The 18,570-nt window shown below is 45.4% G+C and overlaps 1 protein-coding gene across 1 annotated transcript in view; it reads right to left on the bottom strand.

Annotated features, from left to right (window-relative positions):
* Positions 1-18,570, bottom strand: part of SDHB (succinate dehydrogenase complex iron sulfur subunit B) — a 245,156-nt gene that overhangs the window by 83,699 nt on the left and 142,887 nt on the right. Inside the window, exon 4 of the mRNA XM_030220146.1 lies at positions 6,131-6,267. Within this exon, the coding sequence (XP_030076006.1) occupies positions 6,131-6,267 (137 nt within the window). The remainder of the gene's footprint in view (positions 1-6,130; positions 6,268-18,570) is intronic.

The raw sequence follows: 18,570 nt of genomic DNA, 5'->3' as shown, positions 1-18,570 counted from the left end.
ACTCCCAGAGATCGAGGGTCCCGTCCTCTGCTGAAAAAGCGCGGCACTTGGCAATTGGCCGATGACGCCATCAGATCTAGGCTTGGCTGGCCCCAGTGCTTCGTGATGTCCAAGAACGCCTGAGCAGATAGCTGCCACTCTCCGGGATCCAAGGTATGGCGACTGAGAAAGTCCGCCTTGACATTCATGACTCCCGCAATGTGGGCCGCCGACAGATGTTCCAGGTTCGCTTCTGCCCACTGGCATAGCTTCATGGCCTCCTTGGCTAGAGGGGCGCTCTTGGTACCTCCCTGGCGATTGACATAGGCCACAGCCGTGGCACTGTCCGACAGGACCCGTACTGGCTTCGCCGCCAGTACCGGGAGAAACTCCAAAAGCGCCAACCGAATGGCTCTGAGTTCCAGGAGGTTGATAGACCACTTTGCCTCTGCAGGAGACCAGAGCCCCTGCGCTGTCCTTCCCAAGCAGTGGGCTCCCCAGCCAATCAAAGAGGCGTCCGTCATGACGACAACCCACTCCGGGGTGAAAAGAGGCATTCCTGCGGACAGCTTGTCTGGCCTCAGCCACCAGCTCAGCGCCTTGCGCACCGCTGGATCCAAGGGAAGGCGCACAGCGTAATCCTCCGACACTGGAGTCCATCGCTGCAGTAGAGAGTGCTGTAGAGGTCTCATATGGGTCCTGGCCCAGGGCACTACTTCCATCGTGGCCGTCATAGAGCCCAACAGCTGCAGATAGTCCCAAGTCCGAAGAGGAGAGGCTACTAGGAACTGGTCCACCTGAGCCTGAAACTTGACAATCCGATTGTCTGGCAGGAACACTCTGCCCACTTGGGTGTCGAAACGAACTCCCAGATACTCCACAGGGACTGAGTCGGGCGCAGCTGGCTTTTCTCCCAGTTGATGATCCACCCCAGGGAGCTCAAAAGAGCAATCACCCGGTCTAAAGCTCTGCTGCACTCTGCATAAGAGGGGGCTCGGATCAACCAGTCGTCCAGATAAGGATGGACTTGTACTCCTTCCTTTCGTAGGAAGGCCACGATGACCAGCGGAGCCGTAGCCAACCCGAACGGGAGGGCTCTGAACTGGAAGTGTCGGCCCAGGACTGCAAAACGCAGAAAGCGTTGATGAGGAGGCCAGATGGGAATATGCAAGTAAGCTTCCTTGATGTCCAAGGATGTCAGGAACTCCCCTGCCTTCACTGCCGCTATAACAGAGCGGAGAGTCTCCATTTGGAAGTGTCGAACTTTCAAGGCCCGATTGACCCCTTTGAGGTCGAGGATAGGCCGTACAGAACCTCCTTTCTTTGGTACCACAAAGTAAATGGAGTAACGTCCCTTGCCAAGCCGATCTTCTGGCACCGGAACGACCGCACCCAGGCGGATCAGATTGTCCAAAGTCTGCTGCACTGCCACAGCTTTGACCGGAGACTTGCAGGGAGAGTGCACAAACCCGTCTCTTAAGGGTCGGCAGAACTCTAGCTTGTAGCCGTCTCTGATGACTTCCAGCACCCAAGCGTCTGAAGTTAACCTGGTCCACTCGCCCAGAAACGAGGATAGGCGTCCTCCAATCTGCTCTGATAGTTTGTATCCAGCATATTCTGTTTGGTGCTACATGATCAGTGAGTTGACAACACTTATACAAGTAGGACTCTTCGTTTTGCATTCATTACTTGGTGTATTTATTGACCCCTGATGCAGACGCTTTTTAGTGTCGAAACACGGCCTGTGTCGGGTCGTTATCTCTGATATAATAAAGACTGTTGGACTCACGTCTCCAGTGGTGAATCGTCTATTAGTCTCTACTTTTGCCTTCTGTGTCACATATAGGGAGGCAAAAGGATTGCTCTCTATCTCCACCTGCTGGTAGATGGACACAACCCACCAGTCTATGGATTGATCAGCATGATGATATGGAATCATGCTTCAAACTTAACTGACACTGTTTTTTGTTGTTGTTGGTTTGTTTTTAGTATAAAAGTCAAAGAGCTTTTGAGTGTTCACACAAACTGGTCGTGGTTGTGATGGAAATTAAAAAGAAACTGTCAGGTTGGCAAAACAGAAAAAGAAAAGTAGCAAAAGAAGAAGCCATCCAGAGGCAAGCAGGAGCAATATATAGCTTTGTCAAACAATTAAAAGTGACTGGTGAGTACTCTCAGGAGGAGGAAGACCCCCAACCAGGTGCAAGTATCTCTGGATCAAGCCCATCGAAGAAAGTCATTGCCAACCAACACTTCATTTACTCTCACTGATGATGATGATTGTTCGAAAAGAGCAGCAATGAACATGGAAAAGCAAAGTGGGCCGCCATGCAGTTTAGATACCTTTGAGGAAGAACAGCTTAAGCCAGAGTCTCATCATTAGCTTCATCAACTTCAGATTCATTGGCACTTGAGCTATCTGATTCAGCAAAATAGCCAAAACTCACTGACAAAATAAGAATTATTCTCACAGAATCAGGACCTGTTCAAAAGAAAGGCATTTTGTATCCCGCAAACTCTAGTGGACGCAAGTTCAGCGATATATACTACCACCGAAAAATGGAAAATAGTGAACTACTGCCAAGACCATGGTTACTGTACTCAGTTTCCACAGATCACGTGTTCTGTTTCTGCTGCAAACTGTTTTTCACCAACAGATCCAAGTGAATCATCCAGTAGTTTTATATCGACTGGCTACAACTGGACGAGTGTATCCAAAGCACTGCATACACATGAAACAAGTCTAGCTCATATGAAACATTCAAAAATGTGGATCGACTTTAGAAAGGATCTGAAAAACAAAACTACACTTGATTCACAGCATCAAAGGCTGTATGAGCTAGAAAAAAAAACATTGGTCAGATGTAATTGAAAGGCTCATCGAAATAATCAAATTATGATGCTCTGTATGTCTGGCTCTACAAGGCACATCTGAAAGTTTTTTGAAAGAAATACGGCAACTTTCTTAAACTGGTTGAACTGTTTGGAAAGTTTGATTCTGTCATGGCAGCACATATAAGGAGGGCTATAAAAGAGGAATCCAAAATCGATTATTTGAGCAATCGCATACAAAATGAAATTATTACGCTTTTGGGCAATGCCATCACTGAGAAGATCTTATCTGAAATCAAGACAGCAAAATACTATTCTATAATATTGGACTGTACACCAGATGTCAGTCACACTGAGCAGATGACTGTTATTATTTGCTTTGTTAACTGCAAAGAAGGAAATGTAGACACTGAAAAACATTTCCTAGGCTTCCTAGAAGTTCACGACTCAACTGGAGAGGGTTTATGTGACACTGTTATCAATCAACTGCGCACCTGGAATCTTAATATTGGTGATATAAGGGGTCAAGGCTACGACAACGAAGCCAATATGAGAGGGAAAAGAAATGGGCTGCAATGGCTGATTTTAAACATGAACCCTCGTGCTTTCTACATTCCATGCGGAGCTCACAGCCTGAACTTAGTTGTAAATGATGCTGCCAAAGTGAATCATGAGACCATTGGCTTCTTTGGAACAGTTCAAGAGTTATATAAGTTTTTCTCGTCAGCAAGGAAGCGCTGGGCAGTTCTCAGGAAGCACGTTCCCTCTCTGACATTGAAACCTATTTCAAAAACTCATTGGGAAAGTCGCATAGATGCTCTGCAGCCACTCAGGCACAAAATTGGAGAAATCTATGATGCTCTGTATGAGATTCTTAATGATGAGAAATATGACAACGAATCAAAATATGAAGCGCATATTTTGAGCACCAAGTTGAAGGATTTCCAGTTCTTCTGTTCCCTCATCCTGTGGCATGACCTGTTGAATCATATCAATCCAGTCAGTAAGATTCTTCACAGTAAAAGTGAAAATGTTGCAACTGCTTTGACAGCCATTAACAAAAACGTTTATTTCTAACTACCATACTGATTCCAGTTATGAGTCATTGCTTCAAACTGGTCGGCAAATTTGTCATGACGTTGAGGGGGAACCAGAGTTCAAAGCCACTGCTCAAATCTGTCGGAGGAAGAAGACTACACAGTTCCAGTATGAACAAGAAGATGAATCGCCTCAATCACCTGAGAATAAATTTCGTGTACATTTTTTCTTTAAAATTTTGGATGTTGCAATGACTTCCCTCAGTAAAAGATTTGATCAGTTACAACAACACTACAATCAATTCAAATTGCTGTACAACACAAATAAACTTGCCGAAACTGATCATGAACAGCTCCAACAGTATTGCAATGATTTGCAACTTCATTTATCAGATGGTGATAAGGACATCAATGGAATTGAACTATATGATGAACTATGTGCCTTTAAAGATCTGTTTAAGACCGAATTGTGCCATTTTCATAATCCTTTTAAGTAGAGGAGTGTGGTAGCCGTGTTAGTCCACTCTTAAGGTTATCAATAGAAATCAAACAAAATAAAACATGGAAAAGAAAATAAGATGATACCTTTTTTATTGGACATAACTTAATACATTTCTTCATTAGCTTTCGAAGGTTGCCCTTCTTCGTCAGATCGGAAATCCTTTTGAAACTCTAAAATTTGTTCTATCAAATAACCTCCCATTCCCAAAAGTGAGCATCATTCTAAGAATATTGCTGACAATTCCTGTCAGTGTGGCAAGTGGTGAGCGATCATTATTTCACTGTTAAAAATCATAAAAAATTATTTGCAATCAAGTATTTCGCAAGAAAGGCTTGTAAGCCTTGCCATGATTGCTATTGAGAATGATATTTGTGCCCAGTTAGATATCAAAGATCCTATAATAATTCTCACCTCCAACAGGATGTGCCTGGGACCGTGCCTGCCGGAAGTGGTCTGCTAGGCAGGCACACACTGACCTCAGTGACAGACAATTTGGCAAAGCAAAACAATCTGAGTGCTGGCCATTAGGACACAGGGTTGATAGGAGAGTTTTAAAAGACTGAAGGAACCGAAAGTGTTAAATGGGGGGAGGGGGGAGTTCTGAACGACTGAAAGACATGAACATTTGGGAAAGGAAAACAATCTGAATGCTGGCCATTAGGACACAGGGTAGATAGGAGAGTTTTAAAAGACTGAAGGAAACGAAAGTGTTAAACTGGAGAAGGGGGGGGGGGGGGGAGTTGTGAATGACAAAGACATGCAAATTTGGGAAAGGAAAACAATCTCAATGCTGGCCATTAGCACACAGGGTACATAGGAGAGTTTTAAAAGACTGAAGGAACCAAATGTGTTCAGGGGGTGGGGCAAGTTCTGAATGAATGAAAGAAATGAAAATTTACGAGAGGAACATAATCTGAATGCCGGGCATTTGTACACAGGGTAGATAGGACACTTTTTTTAAAAAATGAAGGACGTGAAAGTATTACATCTTGGGGGAGGGGTGAGGAGGAAAGCGGTGGGGTATCCGGATACTGGGCGTTAGGACCACGGGGGTACATAGACTTTTGAAAGCCTTATGGAACCCAAAGTGTGGGAAGGAGGAGGAAAAGGAGGGGAGGGAACGGGGTGAGGGGCATTAGGAACAGGGGAGGGGGTCCTGTCACACACTCTCATTCTCACACACTCACACAAACAGTCTCACTCTGTCACACACCTGCACATTCACTCTGGCTCTCTCTCTCTCAAACATACACACTCCCAGGACAACCTTGCTAGCGCCCGTTTCATTCGTTCCAGAAACGGGCCTTTTTTACTAGTTTAATTACTAATTTCATGAACATGAAAACAGGAAAAGCTAAGTGGTTGTAAACCCTTTATTTGTTCAGCAATCCCACAAAGATGCACTCCATCTTTCAGCTCCTATTTCCTTTGCATCTTGTGCCACGGGGGGGGGGGGGGGGGGGGGGGGGGGGCAGGGGGGGGGCGCCAACTGATAGTCTGCAGGGGGACACCAGAGACCCTAGGCACGGCCCTGGATGTAAACTATGAGTGCCTAAATATTTGCCACACTAATATCAGTTAAGCTAATATTCACAATGGAATCTAGGTAACTCGCTCGGTTATAACACAGGCCCCCCTACCACAATGCCTCAGGGTGCCTAAATGGATGCGTCCAGTTATAGAATTCTCCCACTGTTCTTTATTGTATAACTGATATTTCTGATTGTACAAGCAGGGGACAAAAAAAAAAAGAAAAGAAAAAAAAGAGAAATGTAGCACTTACCGGTACAAGATCCTTCACCACATACATGTGTGGCAAGGGGTAGATTTTGGAGACCTTGCTGAGGTTAGTATCTATTTTAGTTGTGCAGGCCAGGGTATTCCCTCCATTGATATTCATGGCACAAGAGCCACATATCCCTAAAAGACAAGCCAGAAGGGAATTAGCTGCCAGTCTCAAAAAGGAAACAATGTGCCATGTGGACAATGGGGAGCCGGTTGATATTGTATATCTGGATTTTCAGAAGGCGTTTGACAAAGTGCCGCACGAAAGACTCCTGAAGAAATTGCAGAGTCATGGAATCGGAGGTAGGGTATTATTATGGATTAAGAACTGGTTGAAAGATAGGAAGCAGAGAGTAGGATTGCGTGGCCAGTATTCTCAGTGGAGGAGGGTAGTTAGTGGGGTCCCGCAGGGGTCTGTGCTGGGTCCGTTGCTTTTTAATGTATTTATAAATGACCTAGAGATGGGAATAACTAGTGAGGTAATTAAATTCGCCGATGACACAAAATTATTCAGGGTCGTCAAGTCGCAGGAGGAATGTGAACGATTACAGGAGGACCTTGCGAGACTGGGAGAATGGGCGTGCAAGTGGCAGATGAAGTTCAATGTTGACAAGTGCAAAGTGATGCATGTGGGTAAGAGGAACCCGAATTATAGCTACGTCTTGCAAGGTTCCGCGTTAGGAGTTACGGATCAAGAAAGGGATCTGGGTGTCGTCGTCGATGATACGCTGAAACCTTCTGCTCAGTGTGCTGCTGCAGCTAGGAAAGCGAATAGAATGTTGGGTGTTATTAGGAAGGGTATGGAGTCCAGGTGTGCGGATGTTATAATGCCGTTGTATCGCTCCATGGTGCGACCGCACCTGGAGTATTGTGTTCAGTACTGGTCTCCGTATCTCAAAAAAGATATAGTAGAATTGGAAAAGGTACAGCGAAGGGCGACGAAAATGATAGTGGGGATGGGACGACTTTCCTATGAAGAGAGGCTGAGAAGGCTAGGGCTTTTCAGCTTGGAGAAGAGACGGCTGAGGGGAGATATGATAGAAGTGTATAAAATAATGAGTGGAATGGATCGGGTGGATGTGAAGCGACTGTTCACGCTATCCAAAAATACTAGGACTAGAGGGCATGAGTTGAAGCTACAGTGTGGTAAATTTAAAACGAATCGGAGAAAATTTTTCTTCACCCAACGTGTAATTAGACTCTGGAATTCGTTGCCGGAGAACGTGGTACGGGCGGTTAGCTTGACGGAGTTTAAAAAGGGGTTAGATAGATTCCTAAAGGACAAGTCCATAGACCGCTATTAAATGGACTTGGAAAAATTCCGCATTTTTAGGTATAACTTGTCTGGAATGTTTTTACGTTTGGGGAGCGTGCCAGGTGCCCTTGACCTGGATTGGCCACTGTCGGTGACAGGATGCTGGGGTAGATGGACCTTTGGTCTTTCCCAGTATGGCACTACTTATGTACTTATGTAAGACAACCAGTAGAATCAGCTACAGATGAATTCCCTCATATTACACTACCATATACTACCTCACTGCGAGGCCTGTTTATTAAGATGCATTAATGTATATTAATTGTCAATAAAAAGCTAATTTGCATTAAGACAAGTTTTAAAGCTTCAAAAATAAAGAATAATACATAGGAAAATGATGAGCTGTATTGAATGCACATCAGCTCATTATTACCTAAGAGTTAATTTAGCTTGGTTTAACTCTGTTTCATGCGTGATAAACTGCAAATCATGAAGTACATAAGTAGATAAGTAATGCCACACTGGGAAAAGACCAAGGGTCCATCGAGCCCAGCATCCTGTCCACAACAGCGGCCAATCCAGGCCAAGGGCACCTGGCAAGCTTCCTAAACGTACAAACAATCTATACATGTTATTCCTGGAATTGTGGATGTTTCCCAAGTCTATTTAGTAGTGGTTTATGGACTTGTCCTTTAGGAAAACGTCTAACCCCTTTTAAAACTCTGCCAAGCTAAACGCCTTCACCACATTCTCTGGCAACAAATTCCAGAATTTAATTATGCGTTGGGTGAAGAAAACGTTTTTCCGATTTGTTTTAAATTTACTACACTGTAGTTTCATCGCATGCCCCCTAGTCCTAGTATTTTTGGAAAGCGTGAACAGACGCTTCACATCCACCTGTTCCACTCATTATTTTATATACCTCTATCATGTCTCCCCTCAGCCGTCTCTTCTCCAAGCTGAAAAGCCCTAGCCTCCTTAGTCTTTCTTCATAGGGAAGTCGTCCCATCCCCGCTATCATTTTTGTCGCCCTTCGCTGCACCTTTTCCAATTCCACTATATCTTTCTTCAGATGCGGCGACCAGAATTGAACACAATACTCAAGGTGCAGTCGCACTATGGAGCGATACAATGGCATTATAACATCCTCACACCTGTTTTCCATACCTTTCCTAATAATACCCAACATTCTATTCGCTTTCCGAGCCGCAGCAGCACACTGAGCAGAAGGTTTCAGTGTATTATCGACGACGATACCCAGATCCCTTTCTTGGTCTGTAACTCCTGACATGGAACCTTGCATGACGTAGCTATAATTCGGGTTCTTTTCTCCCACATGCATCACCTTGCACTTGCTCACATTAAACGCCATCTGCCATCTAGCCGCCCAGTCTCCCAGTCTCGTAAGGTCCTTCTGTAATTTTCCACAATCCTGTCGCGAGTTAACAACTTTGAATAACTTTGTGTCATCAGCAAATTTAATTACCTCACTAGTTACTCCCATCTCTAAATCATTTATAAATATATTAAAAGCAGCGGTCCTAGCACAGACCCCTGAGGAACCCCACTAACTACCCTTCTCCATTGTGAATACTGCCCATTTAACCCCACTTTCTGTTTCCTATCCTTCAACCAGTTTTTAATCCACAATAGGACTTTTCCTCCTATCCCATTCCTTTGTAGCCTTTCATGAGGTACCTTGTCAAACGCCTTTTGAAAATCCAGATACACAATATCAACCGGCTCCCCTTTGTCCACATGTTTGTTTACTCCTTCAAAGAATTGAAGTAAATTGGTCAGGCAAGGTTTCCCCACACAAAAGCCGTGCTGACTCGGTCTCAGTAATCCATGTCCTTGGATGTGCTCTGTAATTTTGTTTTTAATAATAGCCTCTACCATTTTCCCCAGCACCGACGTCAGACTCACCACCGGTCTATAATTTCCCGGATCTCCCCTGGAACCTTTTTTAAAAATGGGCATTACATTGGCCACCCTCCAATCTTCCGGTACCACGCTCGATTTTAAGGATAAATTGCATATCACTAGTAGTAGCTCCGCAAGTTCATTTTTCAGTTCTATCAGTACTCTAGGATGAATACCATCCGGTCCCAGGACATTTGCTACTCTTCAATTTGCTGAACTGCCCCATTACGTCCTCCAGGTTTACCGTGAAGTCAGTAAGTTTCTCCGACTCGTCCGCTTGAAATATCATTTTCGACACCGGTATCCCACCCAAATCTTCCTCGGTGAAGACCGAGGCAAAAAATTCATTCAATCTCTCCGCTATGTCTTTGTCTTCCTTGATCGCCCCTTTTACTCCTCGGTCATGCAGGGGCCCAACCGATTCTTTTGCCGGCTTCCTGCTTTTAATATAGCGAAAAAATTTTTTTACTATGTTTTTTGCCTCTAATGCTATCTTTTTTCGTAATCTCTCTTGGCCTTTTTTTTTATCTGCGCCTTGCATTTGCTTTGACACTCCTTATGCTGCTTCTTGTTATTTTCAGATGGTTCCTTCTTCCTTTTTCTGAAGGCATTTCTTTTAGCCCTAATAGCTTCCTTCACCTCATTTTTCAACCAGGCCGGCTGTCTTTTGGAGTTCCGTCTTTCTTTTCTAATTTATGGAATATGTTTGGCCTGGGCCTCCAGGATGGTATTTTTGAACAGCGTCCATGCCTGTTGTACAATTTTTACCCTCTCAGTTGTCCCCCTTAGTTTTTTTTCCACCGTTCTTCTCATTTTATCATAGTCTCCTTTTTTAAAGTTAAATGCTAACATATTTGACTTCCTGTGTATAGTTACTTCAAGGTTGATATTAAAACTGATCATATTATGATCACTGTTATCAAGCGGCCCCAGTACTATAACGTCCCTCACCAGATCATGCGCTCCACTAAGGAACAAGTCTAGAATTTTTCCTTCTCTCGTCGGCTCCTGCACAAGCTGCTCCATAAAGCTGTCCTTGATTTCATCAAGGAATTGTATCTCTCTAGCGTGTCCCGATGTTACATTTACCCAGTCTATATTTGGATAATTGAAGTCACCCATTATTATTACATTGCCCATTTTGTTTGCGTCTGATTTCTTTTATCATTTCTGCGTCTACCTGCTCATCCTGGTGAGGCGGACAGTAGTACACGCCTATCACCGTCCTTTTCCCTTTTATACATGGAATTTCAACCCACAATGATTCAAAGGTGTGATTTGTGCCCTGCTGAATTTGTAATCTATCTGAGTCAAGGCTCTCGTTAATATACAATGCTACCCCTCCACCAGTCCGGTCCACTCTATCACTGCGATATACTTTGTACCCCCCTGTTTTCTTTTGCACAAGGAAGTACCTGGAATAGAATTCCAGCCCTTCTTCCCCTGGTGGAACGGGTTCGATCACATTGGCCTTTAGAAGGGCGGAGAGTTCCTCTGCAAGTACCTGCTTGTGCTGGGAGTTGAAGGACTGAGCTCCCGGTGGGCAATTTGGAGGCTTGAATGCCAGATTGAGAGTGTATCCTAACCGGACTATTTGAAGAACCCACCTGTCGGAGGTTATGAGATGCCACCTTTGGTGAAAAAATATCAACCTCCCAACAGGCAGATTGTCCGGTACAGATATCTTTTACTGTGGCTATGCTGCTCTGGAGCCAGTCAAAAGCCTGTCCCTTGCTTTTGCTGGGGAGCTGGAGGGGTCTTAGGTGCACGTCGCTGACGAGAGCAAGCCTGCTGGGAGCAAGCTTGAACAGGCTGTTGAGAGGTAGGAGTGTACCTACGCCTATTATATGAATAGGGAGCACTCCTCCTCCCTCTAAAAAACCTCCTAGTGGAGGAGGTAGTAGCAGAAGGCGTCCGGCGGGAGAGAGAATCCATCACATCATGATGCTTCTTGAGGGTATCGATCATATCCTCAACCTTCTCTCCAAAAAGATTATCCCCCGGCAAGGAACATTCGCCATTCGCTGCTGGGTCTTCTGATCCAGGTCCAAGACACGCAGCCATGAGAGTCTGCGCATCACAATACCTTGAGCAGCTACTCGGGATGCGGTATCAAAAGTGTCATAAGCTCCCCTGGCCAGGAATTTGCAACACGCCTTCTGCTGCCTGACCTGGTGAAAAGGTTCAGCAAGCTCCGGAGGGAGAGCAACAACTAAACTGGCCAGCTGCCTCACCGAGTTTCGTAAGTGAATGCTCGTGTACAGCTGGTATGTTTGGATCTTGGCGGCGAGCATTCCAGACTGATACGTACACCTCCCAAAAGAATCCAAGGTCCTAGACTCTCTGCCTGGGGGCGCCGAGGCATAGTCTCTAGTACTCTTGGCTCTTCTTAGAGCAGAGTCCACCACCATGGAATCATGAGGAAGTTGGGCCTTCACCATCACAGGCTCTCCATGAACTCTGTACTGGGACTGGGACTTCTTGTTGACAACTAAATTAGAGAGAGAGCAAGACCAATTCCGCAACATCACTTCCCTGAGTGTATTGTGCAGGGGGCCCATTGCAACCTCTGCAGGTGGAGAAGGATAATCCAGAACCTCGAGCATCTCAGCCCTGGGCTCATCCACAGCCTCCATCGGGAATGGAATGTCCTTAGACATTTCTCATCCAAAAGATGAAAAAGTAAGACTCTCAGGCGAAGACTGTCTAACTTCAATGGGTGGAGTAGGATCAGAAGGAAGCCCATAGGAGTCTTCCTCCGAAAAATACCTGGGGTCTTCCTCTTGTCCACATCAGCGCTCCTCTTCGGTATCAGACAGAAGCTCCTTAAGAGCAGCCCGAACTCGAGCCTGTCTCGACATCGAGGATCGATGTCCTCATGGGGGATATTGAGAAGTCGACGCCTGCCTGGACTCTGGCGAAGCTTCCTCCGCAGACATCGAGCGGGAGTCAACCCGGGTGGTAACCGGCTCCGGCACCACAAGCGGTACCAAGGGCATGGACCGCCTCACAGGCGATGGCCCAGATGCCGTCTCAGCAGTCGGTACGGGAGGCGCAAGCACCCCCGACACCGAGGCAGATTGACGAAGCAAACCCTCCAGAATTTCCGGAAGAAGGTCCCGGAGACGCTCATTGAGGGCTGCCATAGGAAAAGACTGTGGGGCCGGTGAGGGAGTCGGTGCCAGGATCTGAGGGGGTTCAAGAGCCGGTACCAGGCTGCCGGACGTCCGATGCACCAGCACCTCCTGAATGGAGGGTGAGCGGTCCCTCCAGGCGCCGACGCTTCTCGGATGTCGACTACCTCGACTTCCTGGAGCTCTCGGTACCGTGTCTAGAAGGAGATCGACGCCAGTCATCGACACTCCTCGGTACTGATGAGGAGGACGTGGAATCCTCACGCCTTCTCGGGGGGGGGGGGGCTGCATAGCAGTAGGCCTTGAGATGGGTGGAGACCCACTTGATGCCTTGCTGCTCCCAGCTCGAAGTGGTCTCTCGGCAGTCATTACCTGAACTCCCAGTGCTGCTTCCCTCGACATCGACGCCGCCGACCTCAGTACCGATGAAGATGCAGACGTCGAAAGACCGGACCGACAAGGGAAAAGCCTCTCGCGCTGAGCATCTTGAGCCACTTGGGTCCTTTTTTTTCATCAACTTTCACAACTTACAAGCAGCTGGAAGATGATCGGGCCCAAGACACTGGAGACACTACACGTGAGGGTCGGTACTGGAGATGGTCCGACTGCAGCGAGTACAGCGTTTGAAACCGCTGGGAGTCTTCGATGAAATGGGCAGGAAAATAGCATCCATGAAATTAAAAGGCTTGATTGTGTCAATTAAAAAGGAACAAAAAAAAGGGAAAAAAGACGCGGCCGCAACGAAAAAGAAAGAAAACTTTGAAGAAGTGAGAAAAATCTTAAAAAATAAGGGAAAAATTCTGTTTAAAAATTTTTTATTTTTGAAGAATGAATAGAAACGAAAGTTAAAAGAGGTGAAAAAGGGACGCAATAAACGCAAAAGCTCGATCTCCTGGGCAAAAAACGAAGAGCAGCCGAAACACACAACTCCTCTTCGCAGCGCAGAGAAAAAGAAACTGAGGGAAGCGCGCGGTTGTCGCCACCAGGAAGTCACTCGTGCATGTGCGGTGCATTGCCCCCATGCGTGCCGCGCTCTTCTGGATCCTTCTAAAATTTTTTATTATAGTTCCGGTCTCAGGTGCCCTTGGCCTGGATTGGCTGCTGTCGTGGACAGGATACTGGGCTCGATGGACCTTTGGTCTTTTCCCAGTGTGGCATTACTTATGTACTCCTGGGCCGGACGACGACCCATGCGTGATGATATCCAGCCTGCTTGTCCTCGGAGAATGACATTAACTCTGCTTGTGATAGTAGTGATGCTGCTCTTACATAAGTACATAAGTACATAAGTACATAAGTAGTGCCATACTGGGAAAGACCAAAGGTCCATCTAGCCCAGCATCCCGTCACCGACAGTGGCCAATCCAGGTCAAGGGCACCTGGCACGCTCCCCAAACGTAAAAACATTCCAGACAAGTTATACCTAAAAATGAGGAATTTTTCCAGTCCATTTAATAGCGGTCTATGGACTTGTCCTTTAGGAATCTATCTAACCCCTTTTTAAACTCCGTCAAGCTAACCGCCCGTACCACGTTCTCCGGCAATGAATTCCAGAGTCTAATTACACGTTGGGTGAAGAAAAATTTTCTCCGATTCGTTTTAAATTTACCACACTGTAGCTTCAACTCATGCCCTCTAGTCCTAGTATTTTTGGATAGCGTGAACAGTCGCTTCACATCCACCCGATCCATTCCACTCATTATTTTATACACTTCTATCATATCTCCCCTCAGCCATCTCTTCTCCAAGCTGAAAAGCCCTAGCCTTCTCAGCCTCTCTTCATAGGAAAGTCGTCCCATCCCCACTATCATTTTCGTCGCCCTTCGCTGTACCTTTTCCAATTCTACTATATCTTTTTTGAGATACGGAGACCAGTACTGAACACAATACTCCAGGTGCGGTCGCACCATGGAGCGATACAACGGCATTATAACATCCGCACACCTGGACTCCATACCCTTCCTAATAACACCCAACATTCTATTCGCTTTCCTAGCCGCAGCAGCACACTGAGCAGAAGGTTTCAGCGTATCATCGACGACGACACCCAGATCCCTTTCTTGATCCGTAACTCCTAACGCGGAACCTTGCAAGACGTAGCTATAATTCGGGTTCCTCTTACCCACATGCATCACTTTGCACTTGTCAACATTGAACTTCATCTGCCACTTGCACGCCCATTCTCCCAGTCTCGCAAGGTCCTCCTGTAATCGTTCACATTCCTCCTGCGACTTGACGACCCTGAATAATTTTGTGTCATCGGCGAATTTAATTACCTCACTAGTTATTCCCATCTCTAGGTCATTTATAAATACATTAAAAAGCAACGGACCCAGCACAGACCCCTGCGGGACCCCACTAACTACCCTCCTCCACTGAGAATACTGGCCACGCAATCCTACTCTCTGCTTCCTATCTTTCAACCAGTTCTTAATCCATAATAATACCCTACCTCCGATTCCATGACTCTGCAATTTCTTCAGGAGTCTTTCGTGCGGCACTTTGTCAAACGCCTTCTGAAAATCCAGATATACAATATCAACCGGCTCCCCATTGTCCACATGTTTGCTTACCCCCTCAAAAAATGCATTAGATTGGTGAGGCAAGACTTCCCTTCACTAAATCCGTGCTGACTTTGTCTCATCAGTCCATGTTTTGTATATGCTCTGCAATTTTATTCTTAATAATAGCCTCCACCATCTTGCCCGGCACCGACGTCAGACTCACCGGTCTATAATTTCCCGGATCTCCTCTGGAACCTTTCTTAAAAATCGGAGTAACATTGGCTACCCTCCAGTCTTCCGGTATTACACTCGATTTTAGGGACAGATTGCATATTTCTAACAGTAGCTCCGCAAGTTCATTTTTTAGTTCTATTAATACTCTGGGATGAATACCATCAGGTCCCGGTGATTTACTACTCTTCAGCTTGCTGAACTGACACATTACATCCTCCAAGGTTACAGAGAATTTGTTTAGTTTCTCCGACTCCCCCGCTTCAAATATTCTTTCCGGCACCGGTGTCCCCCCCAAATCCCCCTCCCCCTTACAGTGTCTAAGGTAACAACAGTAATTCAACATATCAGATGTTTCTCTATAGCTCATTAAGTCTTTGGTATATCCAAAGGTTCCCAGATCTTAGTCCATTTCGACAACTGGTGTCTCTCTTTTGCCATCAATCTTTCTCTCTCTGCAATGTTCCGCAGTAGGGTCATCCATTGGACTACAGACAGGCTATTTTTTTGCTTCCATGAGCGAGCAATAAGCAATCTGCCCGCACATAAGCAATGTTTGATTAACACTTGACCATAGTCAGTCACCCCCAGGATAGATTTATGAAACAAAAATACAGCAGTATCATAAGGTATCTCAACTCCCACCCAATATCCAATCCGGGCCTGGACAGCTTTCCAGAAGGCTTTTACTTTGTAACATGTCCACCAAATATGGCCTAATGTACCACGTTGGCCACATTTACCCCAACAAGTCGGGGAAGCCGTTCCAAACATACGATTTAACCTTACCGGGGTTAGATACCAACGGTATAGTACTTTTGTTAAATTTTCTTGAACATTTACAGCTGGAGATATGCGTACAGAATGCCTCTCCATTCTCTGCCACTCCTCTGCCGAGTAACTCACCCCTAATTCTTTCTCCCACAGCACCCTGTGCTTATGGCTAACATACAGGTTATCTCGCAAGTGCCCATAAATCAAAGTAATAAGGCCACGTGTCCCTTGTTCCCAAACACAGAGTTCTTCTAAAAAGGTCACGTCACCAACTAAATAGGCACGTCTGCCTTCTGATGACAAAAAATGAATCAATTGAGTGTAGGCATATTGATCTGTTGAAGGTATGTATGTATGTATCTGCCAATTCCTGGAATGATATAAAAGTATCTTTAATGATCAACTGTCCCCAGAGATCTAACCCTTGCTTTTTCCATCTAGTGAAAACTGAGCGTGTGCAGCCTAATCGGAATGCTAAATTACAAGCAATAGGTGATAACCGAGAACAATAGATTCGTTTTAAGCGTTCCATTTTATTCCAACATGATAAAGTGAACTCAATGATCGGGCTCACCTCCTCCCCTAAACAGCGATGTTTAGGCGGCAGCCAGAGTAAATGGCCTAACTTCAAAGGGCTATGTAGTATATATTGTTCCATCTTTACCCAAAGTTTGTGAGGGGCTTCTTGAAACCATTCCACTGCGGATTTAACCTGAGCTGCTCTATGATGTAAATCCACTCTAGGGATCCCTAGACCACCCTTGGTCTTACGGTCTGTATACATTATGGAGGGGTGGATTCTAGATTTGCCTCCTTTCCAGATAAACTTCTGCAATCTTTTCTGCAAGGAGTGAAGCACATGGTCACTAATAGGGAGTGGCAGGGCCTGGAAAAGATACAGTAATCGCGGTAATATATTCATTTTCACTGTGGCTATTCTCCAAAACCAAGACAAACCAAGGGGCTCCCATCTCTCCAAATCCTCTCTAATGTCTTTCAATAACGGTGTATAGTTAGCCTCAGTAATGTCATGTAATTTAGCAGTAAGAAAACCCCCAAATATTTAAGACCCTTAATAAGAGGCATATTTTCAAAGCACTTAGCCTTCCAAAGTTCCATAGGTTTCTATGGAACTTTGGAAGGCTAAGTGCTTTGAAAATATGCCTCTTAGTCACCCACCTCAAAGGATATAGTTGCTTACAGCGCTGATAGTGTTCCTCTGTCATACCCCCTGCCATTGCTTCTGTTTTCTCATAGTTAATCTTAAATCCCGACACCCGTCCATAAGTTTCCAATTCACATATAACCTGGGGTATAGAATCTAAAGGCGAGGTAAGGGTTAAGAGGACATCATCTGCAAACAATGTCACCTTTGATTCCCAGTCTTTCACCCTCACTCCCCTTATCCCTGGATGATTCCTAATAGCCCATGCCAGTGGTTCCATTACTAAAGCAAATAAAAGTGGCGATAGAGGACACCCCTGGCATGTTCCTCTGTTCAGCTCAAAGAAGGCGGATATCTGCCCATTAATCTTTACCCCTGCTTTCGGCTGAGTGTATAGTTCTTTAATCCAGTCCCTAAAATTAGAACCAAATCCAAACTGTTGTAAAACCTGGTGTAGAAATGGCCAATGCACCCTATCGAATGCTTTTTCAGCGTCCACACTCAATAGACAATAAGGTGTTTTACTCTGCCGGGCAATATACATAGCATTCAGAGTTCGTCTAATATTGTCTGAGGCCTGTCTATTGGCGACAAAACCCACCTGATCTGGATGTATTAAGGTCGGCAGAATTTCTGTTAATCTACTTGCTAATACCTTAGCCAAGATGCGAACATCCACATTGAGCACAGAGATGGGGCGGTAAGAAGAGCACTCAGTCATCTCCTTCTTAGGCTTCAGGATCACTGCAATCCATGCCTCTTTCATAGTTGGCGGGAGATTATCGCCTTTCACTACTGCATTAAGCACATCCGTTAAAACAGGTGCCAAGTAAGGGGCAAATTGTTTATAGAATTCAGCCGTATAGCCGTCCAGTCCCGGTGATTTGGCTGTTTTCAAGGTTTTTATAGCTGCTAGTACCTCGTGCATGTCAATAGGGGCATCTAGCACTTGTTGTTGATCTTGTGTTAAGGTTGGCAAAGCCATTTTTTGCAAATATGACCAAATACTCTCCTCCTGTATGCCCCCATCTCCGGCATAAAGCTTAGCATAGTATTCATTGTAACGGGCTCTAATCTCTGGAGATGTTCGAAGCACTTCTCTTTTGGGTCCCTTAATACGATAGATATTACGATCTGCCCTTAATTTTCGCAATTTAATAGCTAACTGCCTACTGATCTTATTTCTGGTGGTATATGTGTGAAGCTTTAGTTTTTCATTAATAAATTCAAGGTCGAGCTAGCAAGGCATCTAGTTGTATTCTGGCAGCTTGTAAAGCTCTATATATCTTAAGAGAGCCTGTGACTTTATGTTTACTTTCTAGGATCTCAATTTTCTCTCTTAGCTGCAAAGTGGCTTGCAACCTCTGTTTCTTAAGCTTTCCAGCAACCTTAATAAAGTGACCTCTGGATACCGCTTTAAGGGCTTCCCACACTATAGCAATCGAGGGCCCT

This window comes from Microcaecilia unicolor, chromosome 11 (assembly GCF_901765095.1).
Source record: "Microcaecilia unicolor chromosome 11, aMicUni1.1, whole genome shotgun sequence".
Classification (NCBI taxonomy): domain Eukaryota; kingdom Metazoa; phylum Chordata; class Amphibia; order Gymnophiona; family Siphonopidae; genus Microcaecilia; species Microcaecilia unicolor.
The sequence above is the reverse complement of the archived record's forward strand: the minus strand, read 5'-3'. Positions and strand labels throughout refer to the sequence as shown.